This window comes from Aethalodelphis obliquidens, unplaced genomic scaffold (genome assembly GCF_003676395.1).
Source record: "Aethalodelphis obliquidens isolate GAN/ISIS:26980383/991018 unplaced genomic scaffold, ASM367639v1 scaffold30, whole genome shotgun sequence".
Lineage (NCBI taxonomy): Eukaryota > Metazoa > Chordata > Mammalia > Artiodactyla > Delphinidae > Aethalodelphis > Aethalodelphis obliquidens.
In genome coordinates, this window is record NW_020837974.1 from 13,207,856 (window position 1) to 13,228,812 (window position 20,957).

The 20,957-nt window shown below is 48.2% G+C and overlaps 1 protein-coding gene across 1 annotated transcript in view; it reads left to right on the top strand.

The window, feature by feature from the left end:
- GALNT17 (polypeptide N-acetylgalactosaminyltransferase 17) overlaps positions 1-20,957 on the top strand; it is a 447,358-nt gene that overhangs the window by 206,693 nt on the left and 219,708 nt on the right. The window contains exon 3 of the mRNA XM_027126204.1: positions 16,590-16,756. Within this exon, the coding sequence (XP_026982005.1) occupies positions 16,590-16,756 (167 nt within the window). The remainder of the gene's footprint in view (positions 1-16,589; positions 16,757-20,957) is intronic.

Consider the following 20,957-nt stretch of genomic DNA (forward strand, 5'->3'; position numbering starts at 1 on the left):
TGCTGGCGGATAGGATCTGAATTTTATAAACAGGCTTCAGTGTAGCTGGCTGACTGCTCTTTTCTTTTCCTCACCCCAGACACCCTCTGAAATACCTATTTCTGTTTCCTGGTGGTGCAATGTACATGTTCTCTCCTGTTTTTGCACATGCTACTCATTTCATTTTGCTTCAAGAGTTCCTCCCTTCTTCCTCTCTCTCCCTTCACAGGCCCTCACCTGGCAATTACCTATTCATGCTTCATAGCCCAGATCAAATTTTATCTCCTTTGCGAAACCTTCCCTGGGTGGGCCCCCATCTATCTCCTTGCAGGCAGAACTAAGTTCCCAGAGCATCCCGAATAAACCTCCCTGGTGACATTTATCATCCCGTAATCATAATTATTATTTGCCTGTCTTTTCCCCTTATGGAGCTGTGAGCTTTCCTAGGGTCTTAGGGAGGTTTTAAAAAAACTTCTCTATCTTCAACACCTTGCTGGTCTGTAATTGATGTTCAGTGTGTGCAAATGTCACAGTTAAGCTAGTGTTTCCAGGTGATACAGATACACTTGTCCTTTGGTGTGTTAGAAATAAAGGAACAGGTTTTCTGGGTGAACACAAGATCCATTTTAGATCAAGGGATAGGCATTGCCTTCCGTCTGTCATAAGCATTGAGGCGTATTTGTACTGCTCAGTTTTCTAGGAGTTTTCCCTCTCCTGGATCTTGCTAGTAGGGAAAAAAAAAAGAATGTTTGGAATTAAATAAAGTCGCCATCCTCAGCAAGGTGAGCTGCTTCTCCAGTGAACTGATGTGACAGCTTCAAACAGGCTAAGGAGGTACCCTGGGAGGGGACTCAGTTTTCCTATGATTATAGGCTCTTTGTTTAATCTTTGGAATTCCAGAACTGTGTGCTCCATAGAACCCTTTTACGCCACAGGTGACTAGAATTTCTTTTCTCTATTTTATTTGTTCATGTACGTAACAAATATTTATTGAGCATCTGGGATGAGCCCAACCCATGTGCAGGAGATATATCCATCAAAGAGATGTGGTCCCTGAGTTCATGGAATCTACAGACTAGTGATGAGAAGGGTTAGTGTTGGGGCCAAAGGCTGCACGGAAAGATTTATTCCAGTGCCTCTGCTTCATGTCTCCACTGCTATTTCTGTATCTCTCTCACCAGCCCAAGATGTGAGGACTTGTGTCAACACGGAGGTCTCCAAGTTCACTTCAGATTTTACTGTAGAGCAGAAGTACATCCTCAAGTTAGGAACTGGTCACACAAGTCATTAGATTGTTTTATACGTGGTTATTAATAGGTGAGACTAGGTGCCTGGCAAGCTCAGTTGGATGGTTCAGTTTCTCTACAAAATGCCCAGGCTTGGGTTCCCATCCCGTGTAGCATTTATTATCATTGTAAATGGCAGTTTCCGTAACTTTAAGAAATTGGCATATGGCTGGAGCTAACTGGGCTTTTATCAAATTACAGTCATTTTATGTTTAAGTTTCTCATGCCTTTTCAAAGCTACATGTTGGCTAACAGAGGAAGGTCTATGAGTGATTGGTTTTATGTTTATTATACGAGGCCATCATGGAATAGCTTCTGGGTGGAGCAACATATGTTTGTTTTCTAGAATAAATAACACGAGGTCGGGCCGTGTCATCTTTCTCCCACATCCGCCTTTGAAAAGAGAATAGTTGTAATTTTGGTTTTGACTCAGAATTCTCTTTCCTATTGTGGCCTCAGAGGGCATGTTGTGGGATGACATGGGGTGTCGATTATTTATGCCAATTGATGTCACACACAAAATTCCAAGGGCGTGTAGCCAAGCACTGCTACTCCCTTTAATTTTGCAATATGGTTCTGTCATCATGCATTAATTTAAACTGATGTGTTTTTCTGTGTTATGTTCACTCACTATAAAAACTAAGAACAGAAAATGTGTAAAGAAGCAAGAAAAAATTATTGATGATTTCACCACCTAGAGGCAAAATGACATTTCATTATTGTTTTACTTTGAATTTCTCTTATTACTCTTCAGGGTCCACCTCTTCTCATGTTTATTTGTTTCTTTTGTTCTCTGAATTTTGTGTTCATGTTTTTTGTTTATTTACCTAATTGTGTGCTTTGGGTTTTCATTATCTTTTACTCTTTTGTAATTGCTGTAAAATTTTTTGGTACTTTGCTGTTGTTTTAATTTTATTACTTTTGATAATCAGAGGTTTGCAATTATTATCAAACTGTTGATTCTTTAATATCTGGAGTTTGTGTGAATATTCATTTTCATTTTTATTTTACTTTCCTTGTATTTTGAGTTCTCAATTTAACTGTTTTATCTATCTAAAATTTATTTTGCGGTGTGTTTGGAGGGGACACTGTCACAATTTTACCCAATAGGGAGACAGTAGTCCCGGCACATTTTTTGAATGATTCTTCCCCCACCCTTTGGTTTGTGGTGCGTTCTTGGTATACATTCTCTAAGATCATCTTTGTTTCTGGCCTCTTAGTTCTGTTTCACTTGTCAATCAACTTGTTATTGATTAAATTATATTAGCTTTTAACATCATGTATGTCTCTGGGTTTTAACATCATATTGGATTTTAACATCATGTATGTCTCTGGGTTTCCTTAGTACCCTTTTCCCCTCAACGGCTTTGTTGTTTATTCTTACCTGTTTACTCTTTCAGGTCAATGCTGAAATCATGTGTTAAGTGCTAAAATGATTTCCGTAAAAACCTTTCAAAAAGTAACATTCATAGTATTTTTTAAGTTATGTTTGGTGTGGAATATAAAGGAAGAAACAGAAGCCATCAAAATCCCTCCACCCAGACCCTCCTTGATAAGTCATTTCTTTTTGCAGAGGCTAAGACAGGGGGCTTTGCAGTCAGGTGGATCTGGGTTGAAAGCCTCGCTCTGTCTACCACTCACCTGCCTTTGGGCTTGTGACTCTGAGCCTCATTTTCCTCATCAGCAAAATGGGGATACCCACATGACTGGCTCATGGTGAAAAGTGATTAGATAATGTATACCCTGGAAAGTTCTTGGTGTGGCAAGCAGCTGCATTGGCTGGGCTCACCCATGCATGAGTGTCCTGTGCGGTATGTCATTTTCTTACCACCCAGATTCCATCCTCATCTAGGACCAGAGAGCCAGCCCAGTGCTTCTCAGGTGATGAACAAAGGCATGAGACCCTCTCTTGAGGCTCATGCCTGGAGCTGGCACAAGCACTTCACCTTGTCCTGCTAGTCAAAACAGGTCATGGGGCTGAGCCCAGATCCAACGAGTGCGGAAATAGACTTCGCCTCTGTAGTGAGAACTTCAGAATCACGTGGCAAAGGACCTGCATACCTTGAGGGGTGAAGGACTGGGGATCTGCTGAATTGCTTTAGTGGTCCAGAGGGGGAGAAGGCATTTTCTGTCCAGGAAGACAGGCATGGCCAGGTTAGGACTAAGCAAGACCTGGAAGGGCTGGTGTGTCAGATTTGACTCAGAGTAAGGAGGGCCAGTCTTTGGGGAAGACGTTATGGATGGAGGTAACAACAATAGAAGCAACAACAATAATAAGTTAGGGGTTTGGGATGAACAGATACACACTACCATATATAAAATAGATAAATGACAAAGACCTACTGTATAACACAGGGAACTGTATTCAATATCTTATAATAACCTAAAATGGAAAAGAATCTGATAAAAAAAAATATATATATATAACCGAATCACTTTGCTGTATACCTGCAACTAGCCCAACATTATAAATCAACTGCACTTCAATTTTTAAAATTGGGGGGAAAAAAGTAACAACAGTAATGCCAAGGACGGCCCAGATGCAGGAATAAACACAAGTGTTTTCAGGGTCAGCGTCCATAAAAAGATAGGCGTGACTGGGTAGTCTGGCTTGAACATTAAAAGGAAAAATAGCTAGTTTGGTAGTATGTTTCTCGTTGCTGTGCTGAAGTGACAGGGTAACAACCTTTAGAACCAGATTGGCATTTTGTGAGGGGCTGGGGGTGGAGAGAGGGGGGACTGGCTGAGAACAGAGTGTTGTATGGCCTTCAATTTCTATAAAGAATCTTTTTGACCAAATTTTGGATCCTCTGGGCTTTGGAACACCGCTCTTTATTATTTCCAATCTGCGTCATTTCCTAATGTATTTTTGTCCCTCCTGCAGCAGTCGGGGCTGTCCCTGCTCACTTTAGAAAGCTTATAGGATAAATACTATGTATGAGTAACTTAGGCAGTATTTCCTGTGTCTTAAGTGCCCTGAGTCTTTCTTAGCTGTGGCCTGAAACTGTCTGCATTCATTTATCCTTAATTGTTTTTAGAAATTCTCCTCCTGAGCCACTGCTTAATGGAACTCAAGGGTTTTTCTTTTCTTTTTCTGTTCCCTTCAGTTGAAGACAGCAAGGTAAGCTACATCACACTCAGGCAGATTCATCTCTTAGGCTGAGAATCTGAAGGATGTCCCTGCCCCTGCCCCAGCCCCATATGTGTGTGGTTCCCCCTTCCTTGTAGGGAAAGCAGTGCTGCACAAAGCAGGAGACTTTCACTTAATGAAGAAAAGAAACTTCTGAAGATAGACAGGTAGGGTTTCTTTGCCCACGTCAGGACCTCCTACTATGTCTTGAAACTGGCATAGTGACAGCTGGCCAAGCAGTGCTGAGTCTCATGGATTTTCTGGCTAAAGACAATTGCCCTGTCCTTGGAAAAGCAACTCTTCACAACTCAGCGAAAGAGACTTCCCAGGAAGCCATGGAGCCAGTTGGTATTCAGTCCAAAAATCAAAGGTGGTTTGAGGACGATTCCAAAATAAATGTTTATAGGAACCAGGCTGGCAGGGGAAGCATAGAGCTTTGTTTACCCCACGGTGCTTGAAAACAGGGTGTGAGTCTCGCACTGGTCTTGACCAGGATGTGGGGCTGCAACTGACAATGGTCCTTGCTGGCTGTATGGCCTGGGTTCCTTCCCTCCCACGGCGCTCCTGTGGGAAGCCGATGGAGCCCCGAAAAAACAAATCCTCCTACACCCACAACATCTTGCATCCAATTTCTGGAGCTTTTCCTGGGGCTCCCTGGACCCCAAGATAGGGACCCATGCCATGCATGGAGCAGGCTGAATCTTGATTCATGAAAATAGGCAGGATGCGTGCAGACTCAACTGGTGCAGTAGGCAGTTCATCTCGGAGACCACTCTGTGTGGAAACTGAACTAATGAGGTGTGCTGCTTCTTCCTGGATGAGCTGAGCTCAGCCAGAGGAAATTAAACCACTCAGAAAAGTGTGCATTTTCCCTAATGAGGAGAGATCCAGAAGAGGGGCCTCATACGTCTCATTTATTCAGCCTCATATCTTCTTTCGCAAGGTTTGCTGTTGCTAAAAATGATAGCACTCTTTCTTAGGACTATAGGCAAGGCTTGATAAGGACGGAAGAAAAAAAGAGAGTTTGGGGCTGGTTAATGCACTTGACCCAAGCAGCCTTTAGAATGTGAGCTCTGATTAGTAAATGAAGGGAGACAGTTGTGTTCAGAATGGTATCTTTTAAGTGTTGAGGCGCCATCACTGAAGTTATAATTGCGGGAGGAGATAAGTGATGCCTTTGATCATAAGAAGAGCGGAGGGAATAAATTGGGAAGATAGGAGGACTTTGCCTTTTTATTTGTTCATTCAGTAACCATTTATCTACCAAGTATTATTGTTCTGGGTTCTGGGGAAACAAAAAAGAAAGAAGACCCACTGGCTGCCCCGCACTGGGAGAGGACAGAGTGAAGAGTGTCAGGCTGACAGCGTGCAGAGGGAGAGAAAGTGACAAAGGACAGGGGCACGACATCCTGTTGGGGGTCTGGGAGAGCTGCCTGGAGCTGGGCTGAGGGAGGAGGACAGGTTACGCAGAAGGAAGGGCACTTTAGACAGAGAGAAAGGTGTGTGAATTGAGAGGCAGCGTTTCCGGTTCTGGGAAATACAAATAGTTTACGGCTCCTGGGGGAAACAACAGGGAGGAGATGAGGTTGGAGAGATGAGCTGGGGCTGAACGTGGGTGCCAAGCAAAGAAGTCTGAAGCTAATTCTGAAAGCTACAGAGAGCCAAGGGGATAGTGGAAATGGAAGAGTGACATGATCACATTTGCATCTTAGAGAGATCATGCTAGCTGCAGTGAGGTGGATAGATACCAACCCACAGAGGGCTGCAGGTGGACAGACTGGAGGCCAGGGACCGGTTAGGTGGCTTTGGGTGTCATCTAGGGGGAATGATGTGGAGTGGAGGTGTGGCAGTAGAAATGGGGGTGGAGGGGAGTGTCCCAAAGAGATGCTAAAGATGGTAGAATCTTTAGGACTTGGTGACATGTTGAACGGGACATGATTTTGACTTGACTCCCAAAGAGAAAGAGTCGTGGCCTCCAGTGAAGACAGGAAGGTGCAGAGAGAGCAGGTGTCGGTTTTAGGTATGCTGCATTTGAGATGCTGATGAGACGTCCAAGTGGAGATGCCCAGTGGGAAGCAGAAGCGGGAAGCATCCAGACTAGAGATGGGGGTTTGGAAGTTGCTGGCATCGTGATTGGAGTTGTAGAATTGGATGAGATCACCCAGAAAGAGTTGACCAGGTGAGAATAGGAGAGGGCAGAAGAAGGAGCCTTGAGGAATTTTGGAATTTGGAGGATTAGCACAAAAGGGCAAGCTGTGAAGTGAACAAGTGGCCAGGACAGATCTCCAGTGGGAGAAAAAGCAGAGGTGGGGATGCGGAGATGGCGAGGGTGCCAGGATCCAGGAGTAAATACTGTTTATGTAAGGAGAGAGGCAACCGTGTTGAACACTGCAGAAAGGATCGTCAGCTGGGGTGAGGTTGGGAAGTTTCCATTGATCCGGGCCACGTAGATGTCACTGGAAACTAACAAGAGCAGTTTTAGCAGAATAAGGTAACTAGGAGGCAAATGATGGTCTAGTGAGGGACGAATGACAGATAAAGGGGGAAGTCAGGGAGGGCAGACAAGGAGAAGAGGCCGATTAAGGCTGTGGGGCAAGGGATTTTTTGGATGTAAATGGGAGAGACTTGAGTCCCTTCCTTGAGTGGAAAAAGTCAGTGGAAGAAGAGTGAAGCTGGAGGAGAGAGAATAATGGGTGAAGCAAGGCGTTTGGATGGGAGGAGGCTGGGGAATCCACAGCACAGAGGAGGGGGGGTTACCTTTGACCTCCTGAGGCTGCCTCCTTCGAGGCTGAGTTCAGAGGTTGATAAGCTCTTAGGTGGTGAGGGGGACTCGGGAAGTGCTTCTCACGTTTCCACGTGGTGCGGAGAAGCCACCTGCAGAACTTGCTAAGGGACGCTGAGCCAGTGGGTCTGGGTGGACCAAGTTGGTGCATTTTTAACAGGCTGCTGGGGGGTGCTGCTGCTACTGCTGCTGCTGCCACAGGCCTGAGACCACACTTGGAAGTGCCTGCTGGTGACCTTGATTCCCTCTGTAGAGTAGGAGGTGCCTGCAAGAGAGAGGTTGGCTTGAGGAAAGTGGGGGAAGTAGGGAGTAGAGATCGGGGTGGGGATGGGGGAATTGAGAGTTCTGAAAAGCCTCGAAAAGAAGGGTGCGGGGCAGCTCCCAGGGCTTCACGGGGACTGGGGACCTTGGATTTGTCTTGTCACCACTGCAGTGATGGGACTTTTTCTTGCAGTGTCAGCAGTGTGTGTGAAGCGGAGGAAAGTTAGATGGTCGAGTGAACCCCAGCTGGGGTTCTTCAGGGCTGGTGGGAAAGAAGGCCAAGGGAGAAAGGGTGGGACGAAGGCAAGGGTGAAAGGAAGATCTTGGCCAGGCGAGGGTAGAGCTGATACACTGAGTGGAAACAGAGTGGCCCAGGACCGGGAGGTCTCATTGAGGTTGAAGAGTGGCTGGTTTGGGGATGCAAGGTGGGGAGAACTGGAAGGAAGGGAGGCTGTGACTGTGGAAGGTGGAGATGTTTGAGGTGCAGCAGCTCTGGGCAGTGATGGGGTCCAGGAAAGGCCATGGGAGCTTCGGGCTAATTCCACTGCCAGACTAGGTGGTCCTTCTGGGTGTCTCTCGTTATGGGTCAGAAGCTCCCTGGCTGTCCTGGGTGGTGTCTGAGGCTGTGACCGGAAGGAGAGATTGGAATGACAAGGTTCTAATGAGACATGACACCTCAATTTGGTATAATCTTTTCTTCCAAACTACAGGGCAGTGTATCAGTGAGGGTCCTCCAGAGAAATGGAACTAATAGGATATCTATCTATCTATCTATCTACCTACCTACCTACCTACCTATCCACTCACCCACCCATCTATCTATCTATCTATCTATCCACCCATCATCCATCCATCTACCCCCCCATCCATCCATCCGTCTATCTATCCACCCACCTATCTATCTATCTATCTATCTATCTATCTATCTATCCATCCATCTATCCAGCCATCTAGCTATCTATCTCTATCTATAGAGATAAGATAGGGTATCTAAGACATAAATGGGATATAGATAACATACAGATGGGTGATAAAGATATCTGTACATAAGATATAGATAGATGATAGATAGAGACATAGATAGGTACATAGATGGAAAGCAAGAGAGATTTATTTTAAGGACTTTGGCTTACGTAATTGTGGAGGCTGACATGTCCAAAATCTGCAGGGCTCACCAGCAGCCGTGAGACCCAGGGAGGAGTTAATGCTGCAGCTCGGGTCCAAAGGCAGTCTGCTGGCAGAATTCCCTCTTCCTCAGGGGCTCTCTGTCTTTTTTCTCTTAAAGCTTTCAACTGATTGGATGAGGCTCCCCCACAGGTTGAAGGGTAATCTGCTTTACTCCAAGCCTACTGATCTGAATGTTAATCTCATCTAAAAATACCTTCACAGAAACACCTAGAATAACGTTTGACCAAATATCTGGGTACCGTGGCTTAGCCAGTTGTCACATAAAATTAACCATCATGGGCAGTTAGACTTGCTTGGTGATCTGATTTCATAATCTGGCCCTGTGTCCACAGGAAGACAGAGAGAGGAGGGAGGAGTTTATTTCTTGGTTGAAGAAAAGGTGAGGTTGTTGGACGTGGTGCGCCCTAGAAAACGTGTGGTGTATTCTGCTGTTTTATGTCAGTCAGCACGCATGGGGTTAATGGTCATGACCATGTCCGAGCTCAAGAGTGGTGGCCTTCTGCGCTCTAGAGCCCACGAGCCACAACTACTGAGCCCGCGAGCCATAACTACTGGAGCCCGTGTGCCTAGAGCCCGTGCTCCGCTACAAGAGAAGCCACCGCAGTGAGAAGCCTGCACACTGCAATGAAGAGTAGCCCCCGCTCGCTGCAACTAGAGAAAGCCCGCACAGCAATGAAGACCCAATGCAGCCAAAAATAAATAAATAAAATAAATAAATGTATAAAAAAAAAAGAATGGTGGCCTATCTGCATAGGGCTTCCTAGGAGGAGCTCATTTCTCTTCTTGGTAGGGCCTAACCCATGGCTTGCGATACCTTGGATTGATGTGCCCCGTAGCCACGTCTGTGATTCAGCGTGCGCTCTCAGTGTCTGTGGCCACGTGGAATTCAGGCAGCAGCCAAGAGGCGACTCTTCCACACACTCGCCTTTCCTTTCTGGTTCCTTCTGCCTGGCAACTGGATACCACTATTTGAAAAATGAATCCTCTTCCTAAGTGGCTGGGCCACACTAACGCTTTCTTGGGAGCAGAGCCCTTTTGGCTCTCAGTCTGAGAGCGTGGGCTTTGGGCTATACGTGGAGTGTGTCAGATGCTGACCAGTGAGGGTCTGGCCAAGCCAAGGAAGCATGTGCCGGCACAGCGGGGGGAGCCGGCAGGTTCGGAAGTGCAGGGGGGAACGGGGGTACTTTCCAGGTTTGCTCACATACGTAGAGCACGATCAGTATTTAAAGGGTAGGTACCCAGGGACCTGGACCGTCCATTTAGAGGCGGATTGGATGTCGTGTCAATGTGATGCTGGGAGTCCTTGCTCCCACATCTGCCCTCAGCAGTGGGAGGAGTAGAGGTGAAGATGTGTCTGTTGCATGCCTGTCGCAATTCTCAAGGGTTTTCTCGTTGGAGCACAGCTGCTCTTGGGATGGCAAGGTGGGGTTTGATGACTCAAAGTGCCTATTCTGTTTGACGCCCCACACTTCCCTCCCTCTCATTTTACTCCACATCGCCTTCCCGAACTCAGAAAGGTTGGTAGAGAGGCCTGCCACTGAGGCAGCACGGACTCTGCTGTCAGCTGTAGAACCTTTGTTAATGAGTTTTTATGACCTTACGCATGTTTTTGGAGCACCTTGAAAATGAAAAAGGAATCAGCCTGGTAGGAATTTGCAGAGCCCCGTATGAGTCTCTGTTTGCACAGCTTGGCACTTTGGCGCCCCAGCTCTAAGCAAGCTTGGACAGTTTTCTTCTGGAAGGCGTTGGAAGAGAGGAAGGGAGCCCTAGTGCCTCTGTGTGCTCAGAAGTGCTGTTCGCCTGCCTCTCCCTCTGTTCTTGACCAAGCAAGTGTCATCCGTTGATCCATCTTTCAAACCCAGCCCATAGTCATCTTCTCTGCCCTCCTGACCCATCTCAGCTTATCTGTCACATCTGGTGTAGGTCTAGTTGACCCTCCGTGTCCACGGGTCCCACATGTGCAGAGTCAACCAGCGGTAGATTTGGATCCGCAGTTGGCTGAATCCGCGGATACGGAGGGCCAACTGTACTGCGCGTTTTATATAAGGGACTCGAGCATCTGCGGGGCTTGCTTTCTGCAGGGGTCCTGGAACCGATCCCCTGTGGATCCCGAGGGATGACTGTATAGCATTTGCCGCCTTGCGTTGCACTGCCTTGTCATCGTGTTGAGTGCGTTTTAGCCATCAAACCCAAGACTCTCGTTACTGACAGCGGGATCAGTGCTCGGACAGTGCTTGGTGTTGGTCCCTTCACTAGGGTTGGGAAGACAGTGGGGCAGAGACTGAAGGGCATTGTTGCACTGGGGAGCCAGAGCTGAGGTGAGCAGCTAGGAAGGCCCTGCAGGTTGGCCGCACAGTGATAGGCCATGTGAGCCGAGTGACAGAGAAACCAGGTAGGCTCAGTGAAGGGGAGCCCTCACCTTAGGTGGGACCCCAGGAGCTGATGACCAGGAGGGGGACCAGGGGCAAGGACTGGAGCCTGGGCTCAGGCCCTCGGGACAGCCCCACCTACCATCCTGAGCACACACATGTGCACCCTCCACACCCAGCCTTATAGGTCCTGGGGTTCCCTGCCTCTGCCCTGAGGGCTGGTGGGGACCCACAGAGATGGGCCTGAGTGCATGAGGACAGAAGTGGTTCATAAGCAGCGGAACCTTGGCAATGTCCTGGCGTGGCTGAGAGCAGACGTGGCCTCCCTTTGCTTGGGGTCTTCAGTTAAAAGACTTTGGTAACTCCTCGGAGACCAGCACTCAATTGGCCCCTTGCCCAGATTCGTAGCCAGAACACTAGGAGATTGGCCCACATTCCCACCAGCCTTATCAGCCCCTGGGGATGATGAAGCTGGCTTCTGCTCATCTGTCCCACTTGAAGGGACCTCTCCTGGTCTGCACTGTGTTCCCAGCAGCCCTTGGGTATGGTGCAGCTGGACACGGAGGACCGCCACCTCGTTGGGGCTTTTAGGGCAGAGAAAAGGAAGCTGAGGCTCAGAGAGACCAAACCAGTTAGCCAAGTCCCCCTAGCTAGGAAGGGGCTGGGCTGGAAATTGTGTAGCTACCACACCCTGCCTTGGGCACGCAGGGGCGTTTGCAAGAGTCTAAAAGTCAGATGGTGATGTTCACGTCCAGGCACCCCTGCAGCATTTCAGACTTGCTGTGTGACTTAGGGCAAGTGACTTCACCTCTCTGTGCCCCAGTTTCCTCAGCTGTGAAATGAGGATGAAAATACTGCCTACCTTATAGGATCGTTGTTCATGCTAAATGAGATAGTACAGCACAGGGAAGCTTCCAGCAGTTGTTGGCACCTGTACTATGAAGAGTTGGTTATTATCATCAACATTATTATCTGTGATCTTCTGGGTCTCCTAGAGGTTGCATCTAAATATTTTTACAATGATGGGGATCTTTTGGGGTCCTCTTTTTTTTTTGGTGGTACGCGGGCCTCTCACTGTTGTAGCCTCTCCCGTTGCGGAGCACAGGCTCCGGACGCGCAGGCTCAGCGGCCGTGGCTCATGGGCCCAGCCGCTCCGCGGCATGTGGGATCCTCCCGGACCGGGGCACGAACCCATGTCCCCTGCACCGGCAGGCGGACTCTCAACCACTGCGCCACCAGGGAAGCCCTGGGGTCCTCTTTTTGTTTCCAGGTTGGCAGACTAGGTCACAAGTGTGTTTTGATACCTCTTACCTGTATCACATTGGGGTCATAGAACTTGTTTCCCTCAGAGGTGTTCGTGGGCAGGGCTCTGCTTCTGAGAGGGCGTGGGCGTCTCCTTGGGCTTTGATTTCTTCCCTGCTGGAGACCTTGACCCTTGATCGTGGCACTTGACTCCCTAGTGCGTTCCCAGAGGCGGCCCAGTCTCCCAAACTCTTCTTACTCAGCATCAGTGAAGGAAGAGCACGGGCACTTTTGGTGCTAAGTGAAGTCAATGCCAGTGACTCTGGGGTGATCAGGATGAGGGAGGGGGGACAGTGGTTACCCTTAGGCAGTTCCGGAGTTCAAGAAGGCCTCCCGGACAGATAGACAGATGAACAGTGGTAAGGTGTCTAAGAGACGTCATGTGGTTGGTTATTGGTCTCTGCCGTCTTTTCTCTGTGAGGACAGCTTCACAGAATCTGGTCCCTCGTTAGCCCTTTGAGGAGAGGAACCTGGTCTCGAATTTCTTTGTAGCTCCCCTCCTGGCCTGGAGCTTTGATTAGAATTGATCCAGACCTTAAGATAGCTTTCCCACCAACCATTTTCTTTCAGACAAAAGATTGTTTACTTCTTTCCTTTCTTTTATAAATTTATTTATTTATGACTGCGTTGGGTCTTCATTGCTGTGCGTGGGCTTTCTCTAATTGCGGTGCGCGGGCTTCTCACTGTGGTGCGTTCTCTTGTTGCGGAGCACGGACTCTAGGCGCACAGGCTTCAGTAGTTGTGGCTCGCGGGCTCTACAGCGCAGGCTCAGTAGTTGTGGTGCACGGGCTTAGTTGCTCTGAGGCATGTGGGATCTTCCCGGACCAGGGCTCGAATCCGTGTCCCCTGCATTGGCGGGGGGATTATTAACCACTGCGTCACCGGGGAAGTCCCAAGATTGTTTATTTCTTACTGACTAGTTATTGAAAGCAAATGTGTGATTTCTGGGACCCATCTCTGGGTCTGTTTCTAGAGGACACACACAAAGCCCTGTGGATTTTTAGTTATTTTGCATTTTCTGTGGCATGCCGGCCTCTCCCCAGGTATCTTTCAAATCTGGAACCTGTTCTTTTATCCACACGACCTTCCGGGTTTCTCTCATTCACCTGGATTTTGCAGTCGGGAGGCAGGAAACGTATCTGATTCTGTACGTTCCATGATATAAAGACAAGGCTGGATGCTGAGCTGAGCTGACGGCTCCCTTCCCAAAATCTGCCTGCCTGTGGGCCATTGCACAGCACCTTGGCACTGAGCACCGTCCACCTGGTCAGCTCTGCAGGAACTCGGAAATGGCGGGGGGCGGGGGGGGATGCTTCTTTCACGTCAGCCCTAGTCTGCAGGGTGTGGGATACTCAGATCTGTGTGGTTTGGAAGCGCCATCTGAGCATCATCGGGCCACAGGGAGGATTGGTCCAGCATCAACTCCAGGGGCAGGAGCCGTACCTGTTCTCTTCCTCTGTGCAGTCTCTAGTATTTCTAAGGCCTGTGTGGCCTCCCTGTTTCCTTTTCATCATCCATCCTTAATCTCCCTTCCCGCACTCATCTGCTGCCTTGGGCATTGGGTGTCTGATCGGAAGTAATGTATGTTTCAGTCTATGTCTCCTCTTTACAGCAGGTGCTTACGGCCTCAGTTTTCTATCTGTCCAGCATACTGTGGCCACTCCTGCATATCAGGCCATAAGCCAGGCTTAGAGGTTTTTTTAAGGTAGAGTCTGCCTCTGTAGAGCAACAAAACCATGTTGATTTTCATAATGACCGTGTTCCTATTGTCTGCCTATTGGGAAACCCTGAGATGTTGGGCACAGGAAAGGTGAATCGCTGTGAGCTGGGCGAGGTTGGAGCCCGGAGCCCTTTTGGGGAGCAGAGTCCTGGCTGGGTCCTGCAGGGTCTGGGTTGAATGAAAACTCTGGAAGCCTGGCCCATGGTAATGGGAAATCTACAAAAGGGATCAGAGGAGGCAGGAGGGAGGATGGAGGGGCCGGGCAGGCAGGCTGGTCTTTCCATCGGTTGGTACATTGCATTTTCCCAGGGCTCTTAAAGGCTGGTCTCACCAGATCCTTATGAGGACCTTAGCCAGGCAGCTAGAGCTAAATACAGTGAGGGTTATTCTGACAGCTTTAGAGATGAAAGAAACATGAGCACTGTGCCCAGGGTGACAGGTTCAGTGTGTGGCAGAGAGCTTCTTGCTTCTGAGATTCCCCCACGATTTACTGAATGGCCACCTTGACCGTGAAGGGGCAGGACCGGGGGCCCACGAGTCCCATCTCAGCAGAGGGAATTGCCTTCTCTGGCCAAGAGGCTTAACCCGCCACTCAGCCTTAATGGCAGCCTGACCCCATTACCTGTAGCTGGAGAAGACGGTGCTGGTACGATGCAGTTTGGCCTTTTTGTCTTCTTAATTTCAAGGGCCAGAATCTGTTTAAAAACAAAAGGCCCTGAGACTTCCCTGGTGGTCCAGTGGTTAAGACTCCCCGCTTCCAATGCAGGGGGCACGGGTTCGATCCCTGGTCAGGGAACTAAGATCCCAAATGCCGAGTGGTGCAGCCAGAAAAGAAAGAAAGAAAGAAGGAAACCAGGCCCAGGAGTGCATGTCAGAGTAGGTACGTGTGTACGGGCGGGGTGCTCGCGTGTATGTTGAGGAGCAGCTGCTAGCCTGCCAGGCTCAGGATGGCTGCCGGCCCTGTCAGGGAGGCTCCGAGGGACCTTCCGGGATGCGCCCTCCTCCCCCGGCTCACCACGCAGTAAATGAGATGATCCCCGCCAACTGCCCGTGAGCCCATCAATAACCATTCTAATCTCCTCGACAGCCCCAGAAGTGAATTTACAGCATCGAGGTAAACATGAGGCTGCGTGATCAGTGGATCCCCGGATGGTCTCCTCTAGGAGACACAAATGTATATTGTAGCAAAACTTTATTTTCTTCTGAAAATTGCCTACATGATTAATATGGCCCGACACAGCCCAAGCTGTTCAGCATAACAAAACAGCTGTATTTCTTGCTATCTCTTCAGTGCTGCTTCCCTTTCACTCCATTCCCTTTGTTTTGCTCTGGAACGCATTGTGCCGTATGCTGTACAGTCTCACACAGAGAGGCGGGGGATGCATTGAAATGCACTAGCTCTGTATTCCATTCTGCTCTGTTTGCACTTGGTATTTCTGATGCGGCTCAGACTATGCATAAAACCACATTCCCCGGGCCAGAGTGCTGGTGCTTCCATCACTGAGTCATGCAGAGCCGGTTCCCTGGGTACCAGTCATCTCTTACATCACTGGGCGCCCCCAGGGAGGCCCAAGCCCTACGCCCCTGAGTCCAGCCTGGCTGAAAAACATTCTTCTCTTTCACCCTGTCTTCAGGTATGGGGGAGTTGCTGGATATTAGAAGAGAGGACCTCTTAGGCAGGTGGTCACATTTCCAGTCCCCAGGGAGATTCTAGGAACGCTTGCAAGAAGAGTTAGGGTGTGTCAGGCAGCACAGTCCTAGCAGGTAGAGGCCCCTCTTCCTTGATGATGATACATTTCATGTGTGTTTCATGTCTTTTCCCAGAGTGTAAGCTCCATGAGAGCAAAGGTCTCCTGTACAGTGCTGGGTACTGGGTAGGTCCGAGAGATGTCTTAGTTTGGGTTCTCCCGGAAGCAGACCCTGAAACAAAGATTTGAGTGCATGCGTTTATATGGGCAGTGAAAAGGGCACCACTAAGGGGAAGTAGGACTGAGAAGGGAAGGTGTCCCCCTAAGAGGGTGTTATGCAGGTTGCTACCATGGGTGATGGAGCTTAATCCCATGGGGGGAAACTGGGAGCCAGTGTAAAACCCACCCCTCAGAGTCAACCACCTCAAGGGCTGAGGGAGCTGGAGTATTTATACATCATCTCCCAGCTGCCTCTGGATGAGAAGTGATGGGGGTGAGGCAGTTGCCCAGAAGGCAGCAAAGTGGGCTCCGAGGTAGGAAATGCGGGAGCCTGGAGTGGGAAGTCGGGAAGGTGTGCACTGAAGTGAGACCAGGGGGTGCGTGTGGGCGTGGCAGCCTGGGAGACAGGCGATGTGTGCCCAAGACTGATGCTCCTCCTTCCTGTGGGGTGGTACATTTGGGAGAAGTGGAGCTGGATTTCTTAACTGTCTCCTCCTTAGGTTTTATTCTCAGATATTAGCCCAGAGAGGCCAAGAGGGAACCAACGATTCTCACCTTGGGAGGACGTGTACCAGGATTGGGCTGACGGCCTTACCGTGTGCAGCCACAGTGCCTGTGCTTTGCTCCTTCCTCTGACTCTGCTGTCCCCTGCTGTCTTCCCCCAGGTGTAAGGAGCTGAAGTTCTCCGAGGAGCTGCCCCAGATATCCATCATATTTATCTTCGTGAACGAGGCCCTGTCGGTGATCCTGCGGTCAGTTCACAGCGCGGTCAACCACACACCGACCCACCTGCTGAAGGAAATCATCCTGGTGGATGACAACAGTGATGAAGGTATGGGGCCGCCAACCTGCGTGCAATTGTTGGAGAAGACAGTGCAAGCACACGATGTGAGCGGGGGGAAGGGTCACTTTCATTCCATCCTGAGCCCAAGTGACTGTGTCTCCTGTCCCTGGGGCATAGCTGGAGAATGGGGGCCCGTTTTGGGGGAAGAAATCCAGGTAAACACTAGTTAATTAGTCCTTGAGTCCTCTAGGGCTCTGAAGAATAAACTACTGTTATGTGTCTGGACTCATGTCCCCTCTTCATATTACCGGAAGCAGGTGACATTGAAGAGCTGAATACCTCCGCGATCCCCACCCCCCATCCCATCTCCTTGGTCCTTTCGCCAGAGGCAGAAGAAAAAGGGAAATTCTGTCTTGTGATGGGAACTGTTGATCATACGTCAGAATTCCCCTCTGGGCCACCGTGCCCAAAGTGACTGTCGGTAGAAAGGCACAGGGTTTGCAGGTCTTTAGGAGTTCAGTTCTACTAGGAATGATGGCTCCATTAAAAAATATAACAAATACTTTTTGTATTTGTTATATGACAATATCAAAACTCCTTTGAAGTCCTCGGAGACGGAGGCCTCGTGTGAAAGTGGTGGTAGGGGGGTTGCTTTGGCCAATTGTACCTTTGTGTTGGATCCCAGCCTAAAAAATTCACTGCAGGGAGAAACGCGCACTAGCCGATGACATCAAAGAAAGGCAGCCAGTGTGCGTGCTTAAGGCCAGGGAGGCTTATCTTCAGAGCAACTGGAAGATGAGGAGCAAGCTGAACCCCTTGCTCTCGGTGTGATCAGTAGAAGATGACCCCGTGCTCCCCAGTCAGGAGAGGGTGAGGAAGAGGCAGGACAGTGTCATGGGTCCTGATGGAAACCTGAATGTCTTCAGCAGCTCCAATGAGCTCACGCTTCATCGGCCCCCGGACCCTTCTGAACCAGCTGATGGTTACCACTGAAGTGTGTGAGTGGGTCTGGACCCAGCATTACACCCATCAGGGCACCACCATCTCCCGGGCCTCCAAATTTTGAGGACTCATGGGTCATTGCTGGATTTTTCACATTCTTATTTTAAAACTTACGTGGAGAGTCTTCTTGGGAGAAGGAGGTTCTTTCAGTTCCCTGAAGCCTCTAAGTCAGCTGGCAAAGTCATGGCTCACAGTGGCCTTCTCTGCAGCCTCTCTGTGTGCCCCTGCAGACCTCTGGCTTCAGAAGTACTTCCAAACCCTCTGCAGGGAATCCTGACTCCTACTTCCCCCCCTCCGTTTGCTGGCTAAATCCCTCTCGTCCCCCGGGTGTCCCCTCTGTGTCACTTCCTGGGAGATTCCTTTGCTGACATCCTAAGACCCTTGCTCTGTGCTGCCTCAGCTCCCTGTATCCTCCTGTAGCACATAGCACATGAGATCGCTGTGCCTTTCATAGCTGGACTCCCAGTACCGGGCAGGACTTGGTTTCACAGGGCGTGGCTGGTAGCCAGCCCTCTGTGAGTCTCACCCTATTACCGAACACAAGTTCGTGTGCCCGACACAGTGAGGCCAAACAACCCAACATGTCAGGGTTTGGAGCAGAGAAAGGTTTATTGCAGGGCCATTCAAGGAGACAGGTGGCTCATGCCAAAAAAACCCCCAAACTCCTTGAAGGATTTCAGCAAAGCACTTTAAAAGGCCATGATTACTTGTTGCAAACATCTTGGTGTTTGCAAAGAATCCTTTGTTCTTGTAGTTGTCCACGTAGGCCAGGTCAGGATGTTCCTCTAAACCTCCAAGACAAATGTTATTCTGTTCTGCAACTCTTTATCACTACATGAGTGGAAAAGTGTTATACCCTTAAAGGTCAGAGCCTTGAAAACAGGCTATCCTGTATATCAGGCTAAAGACAACATTCTTTTACGAAAGGTGAAGAGCCAGCATGACTAAACACAGGCAGCAGAGCACAAAGGTTAAAGTAAAAGGAACAGATCTAATATGGAGTCAGATTTGTTCTTCCCTGTTACAGCCCAGCCTGGGAGTAAATGATGAAGCTGAATAGGGCTGGGAAAGGGCTAGCAGGGGGCAAGCAACGAAGTGACCAGAGGTGGTGCAGAGAACAGCTAGCAGACCCAGAGAAGAAAGCAAACAGTAGGTGCTGGACTGAATTGGGGGTGAGGACTCACTACCAGTGGGGCTCCTTTCCCCGAGGAAATCTCAGCAGACCCAGCCCAAGAGGAAGAAATGGAAGAATAGGTCAGTCTCAACCAGAACACAAGCTCTGTGAGAATGGGGGTCTCCAGTAGATGTCTTAGTGTGGGTTCCCCCAGAACAGGCCCTGAAACTAAAATTTGAGTGCATTCGTTTATTTGGGAGGTAAAGTGCATCGTTAGAGGAGTGGGGAAGTAGGATAAGGAAGGGAAGGCAAAGCCAGCGTAAAACCCACCCCTCAAGAGTTGACCTGCTCAAGGGTGAGGGAGCTGGGGTATTTATATACACCTTTAGCATCAGATGCTTTCACATCAGAACCTCCTGGAACCCTGACCTGGAGGAAGTTCTGCATCAAGAGGTCTGGGGTGGGTCTGAGAATGTGCATTTCTCACAAGTTCTCCAGTGATGCTGCTGGTGTAGGGACCACACTTTGAGACCCACTGGGTTAAGTACCATTTCAGTGGTTCACACTTCAGGTCTAAATGAAGATGTTTAATGGGTGAGAAAAAGTAGGGAAGAGGTATTTGTTTCAGTCTGATCATAAAGTTAATTCCCATTCATCCTCCCCTGTCCCCCGAGATACCTGGGGAACCCAGAGTGGTCTACATTAATATTGTTTCCCTGTTTTCTTTCCCCAGCTCTAGCCTCTATATTTTTTCCAGGCTAGAAGTACCTTCTCTTTAACTGGAAGAGGAAGTTAACATTTTTTTTCTTTGTGACTAGTATTAACAAATTTTGTATATGTTCTATACACATTTGAAAAGATACCCCTACTCTATAATCATGAAATTGAATTCCTGCCAGACATCAACTTTGTGTGTTTAGCTAGACTATGAGTTTATTTTTTTAAGTCTTTTTGATAACGGTGTTTTAACATCTCCTCCTACAATGACTACTCCTTCCTGTGTTCCTAATAATGTTTGATTTCTGTATCTTGTTGTCAGTTTCTTTGGCAACTGTAGATTTGTATCTAAATGGTTTCACTATTAGCAGTGGTTGTTACCATTATGTAATGCTCCCTTTATCTTAAAAGCATACTTTTTTCCCCCTGCCTTGAATTTAGTTTGTCTAACATTAATATTGTTATCCCTGCTTACCTTCTGTTTGAATTTGATTAAAACAGTTTTTCCAGCCTTACCAATATTTTTTTCTGATCTTAAAAGTAATGCACGCTCTTTGTAGGGACATTTGAATTTATCAAAAAGCACATATAGTTGGACAGAAACAAATACTGAAGAGACTAACCAGAAGCAACTGCTCATTTGCCTGTGTTCTCACCCTCTTTTTTTCAATGCATGTTTTACATTAAGATCCTATAGTAAAAACAAGTTAATGTTATTGTTTTTTCTCCTCTGAACTGTGAAGCATAATATCTCCCTTTTTATTAAGAAAAAGTTCTGCAACCATCATTTTAATGAGGGTAGAATGGTCCATTCTCAGGCTAGTCAAGAATGGCTCAGGTGGAAACTGCAGCCCTCCACTTCCATGTTATCACATACATTCAAGGAAAAAGAGGCTTTTCAGAGGGCAGACAGCAGAAGCAAGAAGAACTACAATCCTGCAGCCTGTGGAACAAAAATCACATTCACAGAAAGATAGACAAAATGGAAAGGCAGAAGACTATGTACCCAGATGAAGGAACAAGATAAAACCCCAGAAAAACAACTAAATGAAGGGGAGATAGGCAACCTTCCAGAAAAAGAATTCAGAATAATAATAGTGAAGATGATCAGGACCTTGGGAAATGATTGGAGGCAAAGATCAAGAATATGCAAGAAATGTTTAACAAAGACCTAGAAGAATTAAAGAACAAACAAACAGAGATGAACAATACAATAACTGAAATGAAGAATACACTAGAAGGAATCAGTTAGCAGAATAACTGAGGCAGATGAATTGATAAGTGACCTGGAAGACGGAATGGTGGAAATCACTGCCACAGAACAGAATAAAGAAAAAAGAATGAAAAGAAATGCAGGCAGCCTAAGAAACCTCTGGGACAACATTAAGCGCACCAACGTTTGCATTATAGGGGTCC